The sequence below is a fragment of the Passer domesticus genome, chromosome 3 (genome assembly GCF_036417665.1).
Source record: "Passer domesticus isolate bPasDom1 chromosome 3, bPasDom1.hap1, whole genome shotgun sequence".
NCBI classification, from domain to species: Eukaryota; Metazoa; Chordata; class Aves; order Passeriformes; family Passeridae; genus Passer; species Passer domesticus.
The window spans coordinates 93,443,429-93,463,093 of NC_087476.1; the positions used below are offsets into that span (position 1 = coordinate 93,443,429).

General features: G+C 38.2%; 1 protein-coding gene across 5 annotated transcripts in view; it reads right to left on the bottom strand.

The window, feature by feature from the left end:
- THADA (THADA armadillo repeat containing) overlaps positions 1–19,665 on the bottom strand; it is a 216,324-nt gene that overhangs the window by 76,927 nt on the left and 119,732 nt on the right. For 4 of the 5 annotated variants that reach the window (XM_064414399.1, XM_064414401.1, XM_064414398.1 and 1 more), the window contains one exon: positions 10,666–10,834. The exons of the other annotated variant lie outside the window; for it this stretch is intronic. In XM_064414399.1, coding sequence (XP_064270469.1) covers positions 10,666–10,834 — 169 coding nt within the window. The remainder of the gene's footprint in view (positions 1–10,665; positions 10,835–19,665) is intronic. 5 annotated transcript variants of the gene reach the window in all.

Here is a 19,665-nt window from a genome sequence, read left to right on the forward strand (position 1 = left end):
TTTGTCCAGTGTCATTGGAGAGGTGGCACTTGCACCCTCCAATCCACTGTCACTTTTGGAAATCTATAAATGTTAGTCAGAAAATAAACTCTCTTTTTTACCTTGGAGCAACAATGAGCCTGCGTTGTGGTGTTTCATGTCCTATAGTAACGCCTCAAGGCCCTTCATCAACCTCAGGGACCTCCTCTGGACACTCCCTTAGAGTTTCATATCTTTCTTACATTGTGTCACCCAGAAGTGCCCCAGCACTCAAGGTGAGGCTGTCCCAGCACAGAGCAGAGCAGGACAATCCCCTCCCTTGCCTGGCTGTGATGCTGTGCCTGATGCACCCCAGGACTGGGATGGCCCTCCTGGCTGCCAGGGCCCTGCTGACTCAGATTCCACTTGCCATTGACCAAGTGGAATATGAGTCAAGGTCCCTTTCCAAGGAGCTGTTCTCCAACTTCTTATTTCCCATTCTATACACACAACCAGGGCTGCCCTGTCCCAAGTGCAGAATTGGGCACTTGTCACTATTAAACTTCACAGAGTTGGTGGCTGCCCATCTCTCTAATTTGCTGAGGTCTCTCTGCAGGGCCTCTCTGTCCTCAAGGGAGCTGACAGCTCCTCCCAGTTTAGTGTCATGGGCTTTTAGTTGAGGGTTTTAGCAGAAATGCCCCAGACCTGGAATTATGTTGTACTAGACAGTGGAAAACAAACTGAGCTTCAGTAGAGCTTTGCTCCTCACACTGCCCCTGACCTAAAAGCAAAACATGCAGACAGATCCTTACAAGGAAGGCACCACTCCTACTCCTCCAAACAAACTCTCCACTACTAGGTACAACCATAACACAGCTTCTCGTTGTTAATTACACACCCACATAAACTTTGTCCCATGTACTTTCTTTATGTCTGTGAAATGTCTGCACAACCCTTCCTACGCCTGGATATCCATTTACTGCTCTTTTCTGGCCTATGTATAAACAGCATTGGAGGAACACATCTACAGAGTATGTTCAAGTTCAGATTCAGCCATTTAGAGCCTCAGTAAAAAAAAAACCCCCACACTTTAAGTTAAACAGCCATGTGAAAAAATATTCCTAGAAAATTTTAGCACAACAATAACTACTTCAAAAATGCTGGTATTTAAAAATACTTCAATACATAAAGGCAAGAAAGAGCAGTAGTAAGAAACACTACTGAAAGAAATGCCTGTGACATACAAATACTTTAAAAAGCCAAAGCAATTAACATGCATTAAATTGGTTAAGACAGAGAAAGCACACTATGTGATTTGATGCATTAACAATACAATGGAAAAGTGTCTTCTTATTTTGCTTTATTTTGTCTCACTTCTGTAGATTTTCAGGTTTTTCCTCCTTTCTTCCTTTCAATTTTTTTGTTCCACTATTCAAGATTCTTGCATCCTGATCTTCAACATTGGTAAGTCCTTACTGAGTAGTTACCCACTTACAAACACGCTTCCATCTTCATTCGGTTCTCCCACCCAGCATTCTTTTGAAAGCCCATTTTCCCAGCTTTCTCTTCTGTTCGTGGAGAAGATTCTTCTCTTTTGTAAACAGGCTGAGAGAGCTTCCAAAAAACACAGAAGACACTTTCCCCTAGTTCTCTCTAACCTGAACTTCTGAAAACACAGAATATAGTAGAAAGGCCTCACTGTAGGTAAGAATTTTACATACATCCTCAAGCAGTCAGCACTTATCATGGATGGGTATTTTTAAAAGTATATCCATAAAGTGTATTCAGGATTGTCTTTTGTTTGGCTCTGGAATTTTTAAAGACATGGTTCCTAGATCAAAAGGAAGGGAAAAAAATCCTCTGAGGGTTGGATGGAAAACATGTTTTTGGAGATGAAAAATGAACTCCATGGAGTACTAAATTCATCCACTGCACCACCTAGGAGAATATTATATCTTCAGTAAGCTTTACAAGTTTCAGCTTTTCCCTTCCCAACTGTAAAAACATCCTCTGCCAGTGACAGAGTGATAGGATTGCTTTCCTGACTAATCATGAGGGATACTTAAAGATTCATAATACAAAACAGGTGCAAGAAATATGCACAGAATGGAACAGTTAAAAATTCAGACTTCACAACAGTTCAATTGTTGTTCAGGGAGGTCTAAATCAAATTACTCAGCCAGCGCCTAGAATAGTTCAACTCTCTTCAGGAAGACTTCAGTAATGAAAAGTAAAACACTGTGCTGAAAGTTGTTTTTCACATACCTATCATTTAAAGACAAAATAATGTATCCACTGCGAAAACTGTACCTATAAAGAGGATTTCTCTTTGTTAACACCTAATCAAAGTTGTTTTATATAACCACATTCACAGATAGCATTTTCAGTCATTGCACAATTATCCAGAAAAACAACTAGAGATGCCAGGTCGTACGGATGCATGGATGGCTGTAACTCAACACCAGACAGGGTACCTCAAATGGCCACACACACAGAGGCACCCAAAACTTCTGCTAGCAAGCTTGCAGGAGCTTTTATTCATAAAGGAGTGGAACTAGGTGCACTAGAACAGGAGGGCCAAAACATTTGCAAAGCAACCACTTACCATAATCAGAGTAACAAGTGTCAAAACCTAGGGTATGGGAGAAAGGGAAGCAGTGCATCCATCAAGGCATCTCTCTTCCTGCACAGAGAGGGCAACTGACACGCTGTCCCTGGCACAAGCCAGAGTAACCATTATTATAGCTACCTCTCAATCAAAACAGTAGTTGTTTCCACTGACTGATGAATGTTGCTTATTCTCTACTAAATCAGGCCTTTTTTCTTTTTTTCACTAGAAAGAAGTGACCCCACAAGGTTTAGAACAACATCTTTGCATATCCTTAGCTGCTGTAGGAAGGACACAATTTTGGAGAAACTGAAGAGACCTAATAGAGTTGTAAGAGCTGTGTACATCTATGTCCTTTAGAAAAGTGGTGACATGTCTTAGGAAGTCAGAGACAATATTTGGGAGCATTACTAATTACAGTTAAGGCAACTTCAAAGCAACGTACAACTAGCAGGGCTGCCCAGTCAATCAGTTGGATTACGTGTCTTTTCTCAGTTTGTTTTTTTTAATTAAAAAAACAGCTGAAAGAAAACCTCTGGCAAAATCTCATCAATTACTCTCTTTCAGAGACTGCCTCCTCCCATTCCTGGAACTCAGCTGCATTTCTGTTGCATTCACAGATACAAATCTCATTCTCAAATGCTCACTGCCTTCTTATATCAGTGTACCCTTATGTAACAGTCAATACAAATTTACAACATAAAGAAATGAGACAACTGTTCTGTTACTGCCAGCTCCATATAAATGATGTTTCCAACTTGACATCAGTATTTCTTTTCTGTTTGTACTAATCTTAAAAGTAAGGCTTATCTTGAACACTAAAAATTGATCTTAGAAAAGAAACAGCTGAAAGGAAGTTTCACTGGAAAATATTTAATTTTAGCAGGTTTATTTCTTTGATCAGTAGACAATGTAAGGTTTGTTTACTATATTGAGTTTTTATAGGCCAACATTGAACTGCTACACTTCAAACTTTACTGCCAAGACAAATAAAATGTAATTCACCATAGACAATGTTTCTAGGCTACTGAATAAAGCCAAGTAAACAATACACTACTTCCGCATTCATTCCCTCAGAATCTACAGATCCTCTGTCTTCAAAACAAAACAAGAAAAAAATATGGTCACTGATGCACTGCTGCTAAAGGATTCATATAAAGGATTTGTAGGTGAAACTCATAAATAGTACACCGCTCTCTTTTACCCAGCAACAAGGACCAGCACCCAAGAACAACCTTCAAAATGTATTTGACTTGTCTCCTCATATTCTCACACCCTAGTCACTGGAGTCCGTGGGGTTTTATTACCTATTCAGTCCAATGAAAGGCAGGCTCAATGACTACTTGTGAGTTCTCCTTCATGCATTATTCTTCCCTGCTTTACTTTCAAATTATTTAAACTGCATTTAGTCCTCTGATTAAGTATTTAAGTATTAAACTCATAAAACACAAGAGTGATCACAATCTGAAATACCTAAAGCTTGACCTCCCTTTGGAGCCATTTCAGTTAAAATCCTCCTCCTCAAAGGAAGGAAACAGACATCTGCATTCATTAGGCAGACTCTACTTTCATTACTTTCATCAACAACAACCTGGCTTAATACAACTCCGCCAGATAATTAAACTATCTAACATAGTGATATTTTCATCATGAATTGCTGCTTTTCATTAGTTCAACCATGTACTGAATTTTTATCTTCCAAAAACTCACATCCATACATCTCTGGCTCAAAAGTGCTGGAAGCTGACAGCACATGCAGATGTTTCTCCAGCTGCTTTATCTGCCTTACTCTTTTCCTAGACTTGTGCTATCAGTCCTTGCTAGAGGGAGCACCCTGACTCAGACAAACCTTTACATGACCCAGTATGGCTGTTACAAGGTTGTGTTCTTGTCCTGATTTTCTTGCTGCTCTAATGCGGTCTCCAACCATCCTTTAAATCAATTATTTCATCTTTAAATCCCTTCTTCCAGCTCTCCATTAAGATTTAAAGACTCAGCATATCCAAAGAGTTGATACACATAATTTAAAGTTCTACCAATGCACAAACCTTGATGTATTCAATAAACTCCAGACATATTTTTAAAAAATAAATAGTACATGACTTTCATAGTATTCAAGGCCAGGCTAGATGGGTCTGAGCAATGTGGTATAGGAGAAGGTGTCCCTACCCAGGGCTGGGGGGTTGGAACCTGATCTTTAAAGTCGCTTCCAACCCAAACAATTCCATTATTCTACGATAAAAGTCATGTACAGAAAAACCTACTATGCAACCATGAAAGTGTTTTAATCATATCATTATCTTTTAATACAAGGGCTCTAGGATTCTTTCATTTTAAAGAATTTTCAGAGACATGGGTCTAGTTGTATAACATGCTGCTATTCCCTAAGAAGTAAGTGCTAACTTCTTGAGCCAATGAAGTCAGTAGGAAGTTTAATTTTTACAATGAATGTTAAATAATATAAAGAGTTATGAAGCCCAATATCCCTATAAGTCTAATTTCTGTCACATGCAACTGAGTCAATGTGACTCATTCTGTTCTTCAGATCTGAGATGCAAGTGCTGCTTGTTTCAAAAACTAAACAAAAAAGATTCAAAATCTCAAAACAGCATTCCTTGCACGAGACATTGCATTCATGTGCCTAACAGAACTGTTTGAATTAGTGATCACAAGAAACAAACAAATAAGGAAAAATCAACCCCACACAAAAACACAATTGTTTGAACCAGCTGGCTGCTCTAATACCACAGAATTTTGTGGATAAAAATTAAGTTTGGAGAAAGTTTGAATATTAAGCATAACAATTTGTGAAGAGCAAATGACTGCTGATTGCTGAAACTAAAAGCAACATTAAGTAAGTGATTTTCCATATTTATCTCCATGAAGTTTTAACCCTGCATCAAAGCAAAACAAATTTCATCTGCCAGTTATATTTTGTATGTCTTTAGGAACAGATCCCCAGAGAGAAGGAATACAGTTTTTCTCTCACAATGCAAAACATTGGCATATGCTCGGGGAACAAATCTCAGGATAAATCAGTAGGATTGACAAAGTAACAGGAATAAGTGGGAAGATGGCAGTAAAGAGAAGAAGAGAAGGAGAAGCTACCAGCCAGGCCTCAGATGAGAAGATGGGGGACAGACAGAAATGTTCCTAGAGACCCTAGCAGAGCAAGCAGGATTTCTGTGTCTTTTGAGTTACAGCAGTGACCAAAACCAGTCACAACAGGAAGAATGCACCTGCAAGAACATGCCAGACCAGCAGAGGATTGTTTTTTAAAAATTTTATTCTATGTAGTTGTTTGATTGCTTGTACAAAGTACCATCAAAAATGAAAATACTCATCATGACCAAAGCAGATCCAAGACAGAAACTGTTCTTTAATGATATGTGCAGCTGGGAATTCCTATCAAAAGCTTTATTTTGGACCATGCAATCCATCTCCTGGTGGAGGCAGCAAATGGAGGCACACAGACATGTAGTACCCTCCATATATAAGCAGCAAGTGATCAGGGAGAAGTCACTGAATTTCCCTTCTTCCTAATCCATGCTTAAAAAATGCCAAAGAGAATGCAAAAAGTCTTCAAATAGAATGGCCAAATAAGAGAAGCAAACTTTTTTTGTACTCGTTTGTATCCCATCTCAAACTAGACACTGTCTGCATGTAGAAAGTAAGACAGCACCTTCAACATTTCAGAACAAGGCACAGACAAGTTAATGAAAATACAATGTCTCTTTTAATAACTTTCATTGACCTAATCCCCTGTGCTCTGAAAATATGTAACTGTAGGCTTGCCAAAGTGAATGTGAAGATCAAACTGATAAAACACAAGATAATGAGTCAATTGATGTGCAGATTCATTCATTTGAAAAACAAATAAACCTTAACAGCAATTACGTCTGCTCATGATTAATGGCAGCTGCCCAATGGATCTTCTTGATATGAACAGCATGTAAGGGTATATACACTATCAATGGACTACAGATTTTTCCAGTATACAAATGTGAAAAAGATTTCTGGAAACCAATGAGTGCAGAACTGTGACTGAAATCTCCAGTCATACTATTGCGATTCCACTGTACTAAAAACAACTGGATTCTCCATCTATGAACATCACACAGGCTTTGAAATCCAGCATCAATCATGTTAACTGATTCTCTCAAGATAAAAACAAAAGCTAAAGCCTAACATCTGCTTTCCCTGGCAAACCAATCTGAAAGTTTATGCATTTGGGAGGGTTTTTAAATCATCACAAATAACCCACAAGCAGATGAATTAAAGGTGTTGCCTTGTTTTCTGGACAAATCTTTATAGGGTCCCCATAACTTTTCTTCACTTTGAAGCTCTCAAAGGAAGGGTTTAAAGAATTAGAGGAATTAAAAGGTCCATGTGCAGCTGCAGTCTGTGATCTTGCTGGGATCACAGAGGCAAGATACAATAGCTGACATGTTTGGGGTAATGCAATGGAGGGATACAGGTCCTTTAGGAAGGACAGGTAGGGAAAATGAGGAGATGGGGGTTGACCTCTCTGTGGCAGAACAACTGGAATGCACAGAGCTTCTTGCCTGGGGGTAGATGATAAGCCAGCTGGGAGCTTACAGCTAAGAACTGAAGTGTGGGTGACACTGCAGGGGTGTCTGCTACAAGCTGCCAAACCAGGCAGAACAAGTGGACAAGGGCTTCTACAGACAGCTGGAAAGAGCCTTGTGTCACCAGGCCCTGCTTCTCATGGGGAGCTTCATCCACGCTGGCAGCTGCTGGGTGACCAACACAGCTCCTAAGCAACCCAGAGGCCTCCAGAGAGCACTGATGACAACGCCCTGATAAAAGCAACAGAGGAAACAAGGAGAGGAGCTCTTTTGGAACTCAATCACACCCAAGGAATGTCTGATTGAGGATGTGAAAGTAAAAGGCAGCCTTGCCTAGCTCATTCTGAATTTCTCAATTTTTCTGGAAAGATGGAATATATACTGCAGAAATGCCAATCCAAAAGAGGCAGAAGGTCAAAAGAACATCTGATCCTCTGATAAGGAAACCTCACAAACGTCCCAAATATTTGTAAGTTCCTTGGCAACTGCTACAAGTCAAAGATTCACAAACATAAAGGCTTCCCTAGTCAAATTTTGATACTCTTCCAGAAGTCCCTACATAAAGCTCTGGATGAGCTCCTCCTTTCAGCTGATCAGCTAAATAGCCTGTATCTTAAAAAGAAAACAAGCCAGAAATCTTTCATTATTCAAGAAAGTTAGTACAAAATCTCTGCATTTTCTTGTGAATTAGAAACATTATTTCCTTCCCCCAACCCATGCCAATTTGGTTTATGGAGCAAAGCAGAAACTGTACTCATAAAGGAAACATTAAACATCGAAAAGATTTTTTGGTTGCCTTATTCAAGTCAGTGCATTTGCTAATGATGCAGAACTGCTTCTTGAAGAATATAATCACCTCCTCAAGTGTTACAGAACAGCAGCACCCCTCTCACATAATTCTTGAAAATAATTATTCTGTAAAACCTGTGAAGCGTAACATTTTATCCTCATGGACATTCATATTCCTATGCAAATCGAGCCACAGTTACAACACTATGGAGAAAAAGACATGTTTTCACATAATGCAGAGGTTTTAAGTTAAACACAACACATCTACATCCACTGTCAAAAAGCACTTCTTGGCAATCTCGGCATTTTGAAAACCAAGCCATGTCTGGACAAGCACTACATGCTGAACTGTTTTTGAATGATCTTTCTATAAATTACATAACTGAAACATAACTGAAATATACCTTCACAATTTACAACATCTGGCACTGCCAACTCATTCTGAATCATTCCAGCCTTCCTTTTCAGAACTTGACAGTATATGAACACTGGAATAAAAAACTCAAGCAATGAACCTAGTAGCTTCTCATGTGACTGAACAAATCAAATAATCAATTCCATTTTCATAAGGTATTGGCTTTGTATTGCTGGAAAAATGTATATTTTATTGAGTTTTGTACGGACTTGCTCTTTTCAGTAGAGATTTTAGTCTTGGTTTTATATCAAGGAGGGTGATAAATCCTCCACTGTGTCATGGAAAAGCAGTGCAAACAATTTGAACACAGCCAGATCATCTCTTCAAGAAAGCCTACTGAGAAATAGTGCTTTAACCAATAGTCCCCATAACATATTTCTACATTTCAATAAGCCTTACCACCAGATTTGCAAGTCCCAATTAACACCGATAAAAAAAAAACTGAAACCAAGCATCCAGCAACCCCTAAAAAGTCACAATACTTTCCTCTTTGTACTGCCCGCCAGAGGTGCAAGCTAACTACAGGCTGAACTACCTTGCATTGGTAATTTGGAGCTACAACAAACACCACTGACTTGCCTCCATTTTTTGCACATCTTTACCACCCTAAAATATTTATTTTGAATGTTTTCTTATTTTAAATTAGCAATAGAGAGTTGCCATACATGTCAGCCATACACTAAATTAAATTAAGCATTAAATAAAGATTTTGAGTACCGTTGATTCATAAGTGATAACAGCAAATCCCAAGACAAATGTGAGAAACCAAATCACTGAACTGTTATGGTACAACTGACATTTTTTGGAAGAATATCATTCTCTGACACCATGGTCTCTCCTTGCACAGTTCAAATTGAAGTAGCAGCTCCTAGTAGCTGCTCAAAACCGATGAAAGTCCCAGAGCTTTAACCTGATTTATCTCCCACCTCACAGGTGTGGAAAGCTCCCTATACCTATGCATAAGATCATGTCAGCAATACAGTATTAAAAAACTAGATCATTCTTTGGGCTCTTTCATATCCACCCTCCATTATTATTATTTTTTATTATATTTTTTTCCAGGTAACTGAAAAGAAGGCAATTAACGCTATACACTACTGCCAGTCCACACCCTCATGAGCAGAGTTGTAATCATTTTGGACTGAGCAAGCATTTCATTCTCACTGTTAGAACATCCCTCTCTTCCTTACATTTCAGGAGCTGTGACACAGCAGGGCTGCCAGCTAACTGTGAGGGTGGCAATCTCCCCCTTCCCACACAGACACAGCATGTATCCCAAGCATGTATCAGGTGCATCCACTGCCTTCCAGAGCAGGAGCCCATCCTATACCCTGCACAACCCTCTACTGTGACCAACCATCATTCAAATCCAGATTTAACTGCCTGAAACCCTTTACAGGTAAAGTTGACATTAACAGCCCTAGAGGGACTTCACTCATTTCCTAGATTTCCTGAAAGTCTTGATTTTAAAGGGAAATAATGTGCCTGAAAAGATACAACTAAAAACCAAATCAAAACAACCATACACACCCCAGCGCACAGCTTACAGTGGGAACATGTCCCTAGAAAGTTTGCCAACTCAGACCAACAGAGCTGATCGTGTACAATATGGCTTTGTTGGAGGGTTGCTTGTGAAAAACGGGCAGTAAAAATCAGTAACTTATTACCATGATAGCTTAAAAATGAAACACAGTGAACTGACTGCCATAAACCAGGGGAATGATAGATGGAGAATGAAGAAATTTCTGATAAGTGAGCTGTTCTCTAGAAAGTTTCCAGAAGACAACAGTATAAAGCTTATCACAACTTGTACGGCACACTGACAGGAAGCTGTTGGTATAGCAGGAAAAGCAAATTAAATAATAAATAATTATGTGGGTCAGTAGCAAGTCTGAATATACATACGATGCTATTGGTGCATGGAGTTCAGCTTTGCCTCAGATTTGCTCAGTCATTTTGGGCAAGTCACACAAATCTCTCTGTAAATATGTTCAGATAGGAATATTTGCTCTTAAAGCACTTTAATCTCTGGAGATGAAACATTATATGAAATGCAAATGTTACTACTTACAGCTTACTGCCTTCAAATGACAGCTGAATTGTGCATTCCACATTTATCATCTGACAGAATAAACTCAAAAGCAGTCTTCATGTATGTTTTGACAACGTGTGAATGTTAAGCACAACTCATGGTATGTTATCTGGCTGTCGAGTATGACCAAAAACTCTCTTAAACACCCCTGCAGTAAAAACAAAATTTAAACCCCCCCACACAACAAAAACAAATTGATGCCCCCCAAGCTCACTTGCAGAAGGGTTCCATGAACACTGTTCTGCCGCATGCCACGGGCGGCAGAGTCCGGGAGCCCCCGCAGCAGGGCCAGCAGCGTGTGCGGAACCTCGTTGGCCATAACGAAGGGAACCAGGGCCCGGCCCGACATCTCCCGGCAGCGGTACACGGGGGAGTCCCCACACCTGCAAAAAGCACAGCCACCTGTCATGTGTCATCCAGCAAGCCCCTGGGCTGCCTACAACAAGACAAAGGATAGTGCAATGAAACTAAAATATATTTCTCACAAATCCAATATACAGCCTTTTCAGTAGTGAAAGGTAAGTCATACCAGAGCTATGCCAGAGGATTTGCTGTCATTCACAAGTTCTGGTGTTTACATAAAGGAAAAGAAAAAGGAAAAAATGCAATTATGCTTTAAACAGGTAAGTATATAGTCCTGTAGCAGCTTTCTGAATGTTTATGTTACTTAATAATCACATTCAAATGTATTATGAGTTTGACTTAAACTGTTAGCTCCATGTTGTTTATCAGATATTTCCATGAGAACACAACATAGCGTCTACTGAATTTTAGGCCAAATGTCCCACTGGTTTTTAGAATGCATTTAAAGGCATGAAATAAGAAAAACACATTGGAAAATAATTTCCCTTTTTTTATAATTAGTATTTAAAAGAAAAATACTTTTTATTTAAAATTAACTGCTAAGATGCAAGACTGTATACGAAGCAAATGCTCAAAAGAATCTTTTATCTTTTAGTGCTATTATGGTTTTGATGACTGGCTGTAGGTTTATGAAAATACACAGAGAATGAGTAACAATAACAGATTAACCAGTCATACACTACTTCAGTAGCATGTATACTGAATTGACATGAGTAGGAGTCCTTCATCAGCTAAGTAGGCTAAGTCTTTCAAAGCCAGCAATTCTTGCATGTGCCAATTTTGGTAATGCAGGTACAATTGAGCCACACAGAGAAAACTACCTATATGGTTTAGACATGAAAGGCCAAATGTCTTAGGTGATGGAAAATGAAGTATGGCTGAAGTTATGCTCTGCTACTTCCCAGATGATTGTGATGACTCGAGAGATGGCCTTCCCTACTCCAATACTCTCATCCCTTTCCTTAAATGCTTCCTATGTCTTTTCAGCTTATACAATCCCATGTATATTAGCTTATCCCCTGCCAAAATTATTTTGACCTCTGCTGAAAAGAAAACCAAAAACCCCTGCAGTGTCATATCTACATATTTAAAAATTAAATGAAATGAAATTATATCCTAAATTTTCAAATATCTGTATCAGATTTAAATCAATAGTCAAAGTAGTAGTTTACTTTAGTTCAAATACAAGAATATATACAGAGAACAGATTCCATCTTGAACCAGCAACCAAATTAAGAGGATTTTGAAGACTAAGAAACTAAACAGTCTTAACTGACATAGAAACATTATGCCATGGCATGCCTGAAAGATCTACAAATCTCCTTCAGAGGATCTAGAGAGAGAAACTACCCCCAGAATAACAGGTTTTTGAGGCAGTTTTCAGCCTTGCAAATAAGGTTGTATGTTCTATTGTGAATTTTACAAAGACCATCTTTACATTTCCTTTTCACAGACTGGCCATCCTTCACAACAGGATGCTAAAGGAGAACAGTCCCATTCAGCAGCTCTGCCACAGGGACAAGCTTCAATCCTATACTGACAAGGTGCAAGAAGAAATTTGGTTTGGCTATTCCTAAAAGAGCTTCCTTTTCTTTAAATAACAAAAATATTTTAATTCTACTTCACAGTAAACTGAAACCGAAGAAGTGATTGTCTGCAACCATTCATTCAGCTCTGCTGAACCACGTTTTCTTAATTTTGTTTATGACCTTTTACAGATCCCAAGGAATTTGACATGTTTTCACAGGAGGAGTGGAAAATGGGTAAAATTCCAGGACTTCCTCTAACTTGTGCAAGGCTACTTTCTAACACTACATGCTTCAAGAGGGGTTTTTTCTCAAACACAATGCAATGAATTACTACACATTTTTAAATAACCTGTCTTTAACTTTTTTGTCTTGTAAAAACATCAAAGACTTATAACACATACACCTACATATATGCAGATACAGTATTTTATACGCCTATATGCCAAATTTTGTTCCACTCTATTATTTTATCAAATTTATAATGAAAATAGAACTGACTGCTCTATATTTAGAAAGAAGAAAATAGTTTCATGTTACAGGCAAAATTTTCTCAGCTGCCTGAAGTCCTCCTGCAGAGTAACCACACAGGTAACCAGTCACAGAGAACTCCCCCAGGATTCCATGGACCCAGCTCTGCAACCTTCTGTGCCTGAAAGAAATGCAATCCCACAGCTCCTACCTGCCCAAAGGGCAAGCCAGCCACCAGCCTGCCACTGTCCTACACAGCTGCTGTACATTCATGCACACTTCTCACATTCCAGGGTGCCACACAGGGTGCAGGGACTCACACCTTAGTGGGAACCCTGAGAACAGCAGGCCTATGAAGTCCATACTAAGAAACAAAAGCATCACAAAAGTTTAGCAACAATAAAGCATCTGCTTTATAAGAACATGCATGAGAATACATGGAAGGTATTTCACATCAACAAATCTGAGAGGGGTTAAGATTCCTACTGCTTCTTCTCATTTATTTAAAATATTCATTTGTTTATAAATCTATCACTCAAAGAAAATCAATTGTTTCCAATCCCCACCCCCAGCAAGAAACAGCACTGATAATATTTCCAAAATACTCCTTTTTTCACATGCATGTGTCAGATGTCATGCCAAGTCACCACTAGTGACCTATCCCTGAACTTCTGCATACCCTGAAGGCACTTAGGTGTGCACCTCTCATGTTTTGAAGGCACTTGGCTTCCTTCCTGAATCATGCAAGAAGTTTGCCAGAAGAATGTCAAAACCTACACTAGTTTTTCCATCCTCTAGCAGCACCCTAGAACAGAGAGTTTTGATTTTTACTGGATCCCACTCACATTCAACCTCTCACCTGTAAATAAAAGTAAACAGGATCAATTATCAAAAAGGGAAGAGTGAATGCAAATAAAACAACTGAGCAACAGAAAAATAACATTCTAAACAAATCTAGCAATTTTTGCTCATTGTTATACCAAGCTCAAAACCATACACTTTAACACTGAGTCTCCTACCTGTATTGTTAAAAAATTATTTTATCTTGAATTTAGAAACCATTACGGGAAGCAATCTCACAAACTGCATCAAGAAATATTGTTGCACAATTCTGGCAATCACAGTAACTTAAGTTTTTATCAGCAGCAAAACCCAGCAGCTTAAGAAAGAAGCATTTTAAGGCTATGAAACCATCCAGGTTACTCCTTCTGCAGCAGTTTAGCACACTGCTATCCCTGAGATGAGTCTCATTTATGAGACAGTAGTTGCCTTGTGGGGGTACTGGCAGAAAAGGACCTCCAATCATTGTACTTCACCATCCAGACTCAGCTTCAACTGGCAACAGCACAACACAAATCTGCAGCAGGCTCATCCTCTCTGCAGGAAGTATCAGCAATAAAGCCTTGCATCCATTTGGACAGCATGGATGTGTGTGCAAAGCTGCATTTAAAACTGCTGCATCTCCTTTGATTTGAAAGGTGCTTGGGGGTGGTGGAGGCCAAGTGTTACAAGTATGTGACACTACCTTTACATGCATCTGATAAAAGTAGACTTTAAAATCTAGGAATTATCTAAAACGTTGTCAAATGTAAAAACATACATTATGCCAGTCTAATTTTATTACACTTCAAGGCAGCAATGAGAACAAAACTTGCAAAATCCTCATGTGATATACTTCTATTCAATCCTGAGGGCTATTAACAACTGTAGTATTTCACCTTGAACCCAGTACTGTTTATCTAGGTGCATGAGGAACTGGATGTAAACATGTTTACTTGAAACAGTCTGTGATCAAGAACAAAAAGTCAATAAATCTGAGAAGGTTTCGCTCCATGTAACCGTAGATTCAATTCAATGCATTTCCACTGCTCCGTTCCAGCTTCAACACTCAGATCCTGAACCACCCTCCCAACTGATGTGATTTATGACCAGCTCTCATAAGGCACAAAGATTCCACACTCCTCTGCACACATCAAAGTATCTAATTTATTACTCTGGCTACAAACAACAGAAAACTAGCTGTAAATAATAATATCTTAAGCTTCTTTCAGGAAAAAAAAAAAAAAAGAAAAAACAAACCTGCAGGTGTTTCCTATGTCCTTATTTTCCACCCTTTCTTATTTGTCCCCCTCAACAGACTTCATATTACCCAAATTAACAACACAAATAAGGATTACCTTTTAGATAAAGGTCACAGAAACAAATGAGTAGAATTAATTTGAAAAATTATACCTGTTGCTGAAAATATGTTCATCATATTAAATAATTCCTACAGTTGTGAGAAGGACTAACAAGGAGACAACTGTCTAATTCCAGGTTTTACTGGCTGTTGTCACACAATCTGTGCATTAATAACAAAGTCATTGCTAATTAATGAAACAGTGAATGTTCTGCAGCTTCTAAGTCAAACCAAGTATCCTACCACCATCACAAAGAATATGGGAGAAGCATGCAGCATGAGGCAGGAAAGGCTTTGGAATTCAAACCAACCACCTCTGCCTGCAGGTTAAAGCATTTTAACAGCCACCATGGCTTTTAAAAGATAAAAGTGATTGAAAAATATAAATAACAAAAATCATATACATGGTACTCTTTAAATCCTCAAGCTAGTTGTGCTGCAAGGTCCTAACAAATGCACTCTAAGAAAAAAAAAATTGAGGTAAATCTTCTGTCTGGTTCTGTATAAACAGGGTAGATAGTATGAGGAGAATCTGCCTTTCCCCCATGATGCAGCTATACAGTCCAAGCTATGTCATCAGTTCCAAAGCAAGAATTGAAAAACACAAGAAATTAGAGCAGGGGAAAACATGGATGGTGGTCAAAACCCAGAGAGAAAAGTATTTAGCAACATATTCAGCTCCTATTACAAGTTGGTTATTAAGATTCAAGAGCATTGTATGTATTCCTCATGATTATATACTAGCTCAGTTTTCCCCCTTCAATTTATCTCCAAAAGGAATACCTTTAGCAACTTCAAATGCAGTGTAACAGGTCCCCAAGCTAAGTGAGGTCCAAAAATAGAATTAAAAACAACACTCATGCTTCCACACAATTAAGCAACTTGGACTTCTTACTGTAGATCAATCAGCAGGACAGTACCTATTTGTTACTGGGAGAGTAAGGTTTCCTGCAATACCAATAAGTTCCTACACATGTACCTACAGCTTCTTTTCTTAATTTATTGATTTCCTTGTATGCATTTTTATTTTAAGGAAACACAATAATTTTCCACTTTGTTTTTTCATGTTTCTTAGCACTTAAAGTATCCGATGCATTTAATTTAAAAAACTTATTTCTCTGTGGAAACCTGTACTGTAATTGGCCTGAAGATAATCTTAAAGAACGAAAAATAAGATTTAAAAAAACCCAACAAAAAACCAGAAAAACCTGCAACTTTATATAGCTTCTCATTATTTACCTGAAGAGTAGGAAAATATTACTAAACTACCAACAGTTTGCTGGAGGTTTTAGATCTACAATCAACACATAAATGTAGCTCAGAAAGTGTTTGAACAAAAACCATGGACAGAAACAAGCCAAATTTAATTTCATGTTATTTATGCAGTACTAATCCTCTAAATTCTTATCTATTTCCTTTCAAGTGAAGTTAATGGTTGCCCAAACTTCTAGTCTCTTTATACATTGTGTTAAGTATTTTATTCTTCCAACTTGGGCAATTAAGATAAAATCCTGTGTTTTTGTAAGGGCAGTATTTTCCACACAAGCATTTAATGAAGCAGAGTAGCCATAAATACTGCAGAAGGTATGCAGGCAAAGTACACAGGCTTTTATTTGTGAAAGCTGTCCACAAGCTCTGCCAGAAGCTGTTTCTCCATATGTCTCCAAGGGCTTTCTAAGGAAAAATTATAGACATTTCTCTCTTCTTGTCACCAAGGTCCAGGTTAATGTAAACAACTGGCCAACTGATACCAAGCTGAATCAACATCAGAAACTTGAATTGTTGTGGTTCAGCAAGCCAAAACACCTAGGATCTCTCACATCTGAGTCTATGAAAACTATTACTAATGCTGTGTATAAACTTCAGAGAAACAGAAATATGTTCTTGTCAAATGGAGATTTCCTATAGAACATGTTGACACAATTTAAACGGCATCTGTTCTTGAAACACCATCAAGAAATCCCAAAGAGTTTGTCGAGGTAGGAAGCTTCTAGGTTTATTTAACTACCATTGAAGTTACATGAGGGTAGAGCCTCCATTTTGGTTCACAGCATTCTAGAGAAAAAACAACTGTTCTTAACACAAGATCATGAAAAATACTATTTCATTCACAATCATATTTCTACTTTGTTAATTTGTGAGTAGTTACCATGATTTTTCAAAACTGCAGAAAAATGGAAATAAAAACATACCACTTACTATCTAAACAGCTGGGGAAAAAACAAAACAAAGACTACTTTCTGTCCTAGCAACTGTCATTATTTTGAACTCTGTGAAAGGGAAGTTGAATGGAAAAATCAAGTCTCAGCACCCTGTGATGATTTTCAAAGCTTCAGATAACTGTAAGCAAAACTGCAACATGCGCAATTTAAAAAATGTACCATCAGACCCAGGAAAACATCCAAAGGATCTGGGTTCTCAAAGACACTTTCCTTTCAGCCATCCCACCAAAGGTATCCAGCCCATTACTAAAAAGCCTTCCCAGTATTGACTCAAACTGCTCTTTTAAAATATTGGCTTTTTAAAATATCATTATACTTGGTTTCCCATATCATTGTCTGGAGAGTTAATCGGTTATTTCTCTCCCTTTTCATATTTCTTCCTGTAAATACTTTTCCAGAATAAGCTAAATGTTATTTTTTGGATACTTATCTTGACCAGCAGAGTACCTGCTGGTTAATTTTAAGTATAGAAATGAATAATAAAATTACTTTACCAATCATATGTTGACAGTTCATATTTTTTACTGGATCTTGTTTCAAGTAAGTATACATCAAATTCAACATACATCAAATTTTAACCCAGGATCCCAGCCACTGGTCCTCTTCAGGAGTCTGCAACACTGGAAAAAGTTACTCTCAGTACTCATGAATGCTTCTCTGTTAGGTGTCCCCCTTTATTTCCCATGAATCTGACAGTTCCCTGCAGTTTGTGCATATTTCCTAAACTGCTTCAGACAATCTGCCAATGACTGATGAGCACAGTGAAAACTGGAGTAAGAAATTAATAACAAATACCCTAGGGCTGTTCTTTCCCATCAGCACCACTTGGATATGACACATCTGTCTACAGTTTCAAAGGAAAGACAGGAATACAGTAAAGAACGTACAAGATGAATAAAGAGTTTTAGTGGATCAGAAGGTCTTGAGCAGCCCACTGCCAATCAAGTCCTTTACATTCTTCTCTAGCATTACAATTTGAACTTAACCAAATTGGGAAAAATTACAGCCTGTTTATAATTCATTATTTAAAATTGCTAAAAGGACAAAAAAGATTGAAACTCATCTTATTAATAAATATTTACAGTGACTCATAAATATTTTTACAGATCAGTATTAATCACTATGCAATCAGGATTGCACAGACAACAAACTAAGTAGAAATGGGAGACTTCCAAGACAGTCCCAATTCATTAGTGATAAGCTCAGTGGGGAAATGAATTCCTGTCCTTCCCTCCTCCTCCCCCAGCTATGCAAAATTTCCACTTTAGATGTCAAGCAAGAGATTTAATATAATAAAAATATAAAAGAAAATGTATGCTTTAGGGGTATACATTGCTTCTTTTTTTTCAAATATCTATACCAGCCTTGCCCATAATAAAAAGGATATCTGCCTTCATCTTGCAATGATTGGCCAGCCCCATGAGCTTCCTCAAGAAGGACAGGGCATTCCAATGAGTCAGAGCCTGCTGCCAGTCTCACGGGGATTCCATGTAACGCAGTATTTGGAGACAGTTACAATGCTGAGCAGTTATACTAAACAAACATTAGGAACTAAAAAAACCCCAAAACAAATTAAAAAACCAGAGACCAAAGACTGAGAAGATGTGCAACTGAAATGGGAAGCCAGGGAGATACTTTTATAAACAACTGTAATCAAAAGGAGCTATTTTAATACAACAAGGCTGCAACAAACAGCTTATTATATATTTTAATCTAATACAAAAAGACATTCCCACAAAAGCTCTTTTCTTATCAGACCCCTGGTAAGATTCCCAGTCTTAGATAAATGACAGTTGAAGGTAGGGAAGTTTTGATATTAATTCTTCTAGTGCTGCCATGCCACACTAAAATACAGGGAAAAGAGGAGAAAGGCAGAGGAAGCACATTTAGTTAGCACAGTCATCTACCTTGTTTGGCCACTTACCAAAAGATACCAGTGCTCAGCCTACAGAAAATCAGATGGCTGCTTTCAAGTCAGATATGGGATGATACACTAAACCCACACACATCACGTAAGTGTACATGTGTGAAACAAAACAAACACCAGTGAATCTGTATTTAAACTTACATAAACAGCAATTTCAGCTTCTGAAATATATATATATATGAATTATTTCCAAGCTCTTCTCAAACAAATTGAGGATATCTTGTTACTAGAACTTCACCAATTGCCTGTTTCTTGCGCTTCTTTTCCTATGAAGCCCATACAGACTTTGTCACAGGAACCGTAGCCTGACAGACTGGGTATAATTTAACATAATCAAACACAATACAGAGCAACCAAACTTATAAGCACAAGTCAACAAGGAGGAACTTTCTCAAATGAGCAACCTATATGCAAGTAGGTTGCAAGTACCATTTCTGATTGGTAAAAACTTCTTCTGCAATATTAATACTACTACATCTGAGTCCTTTGCCTTAAGAAGTGAGCTCTCTCACATTTATGAAATAGT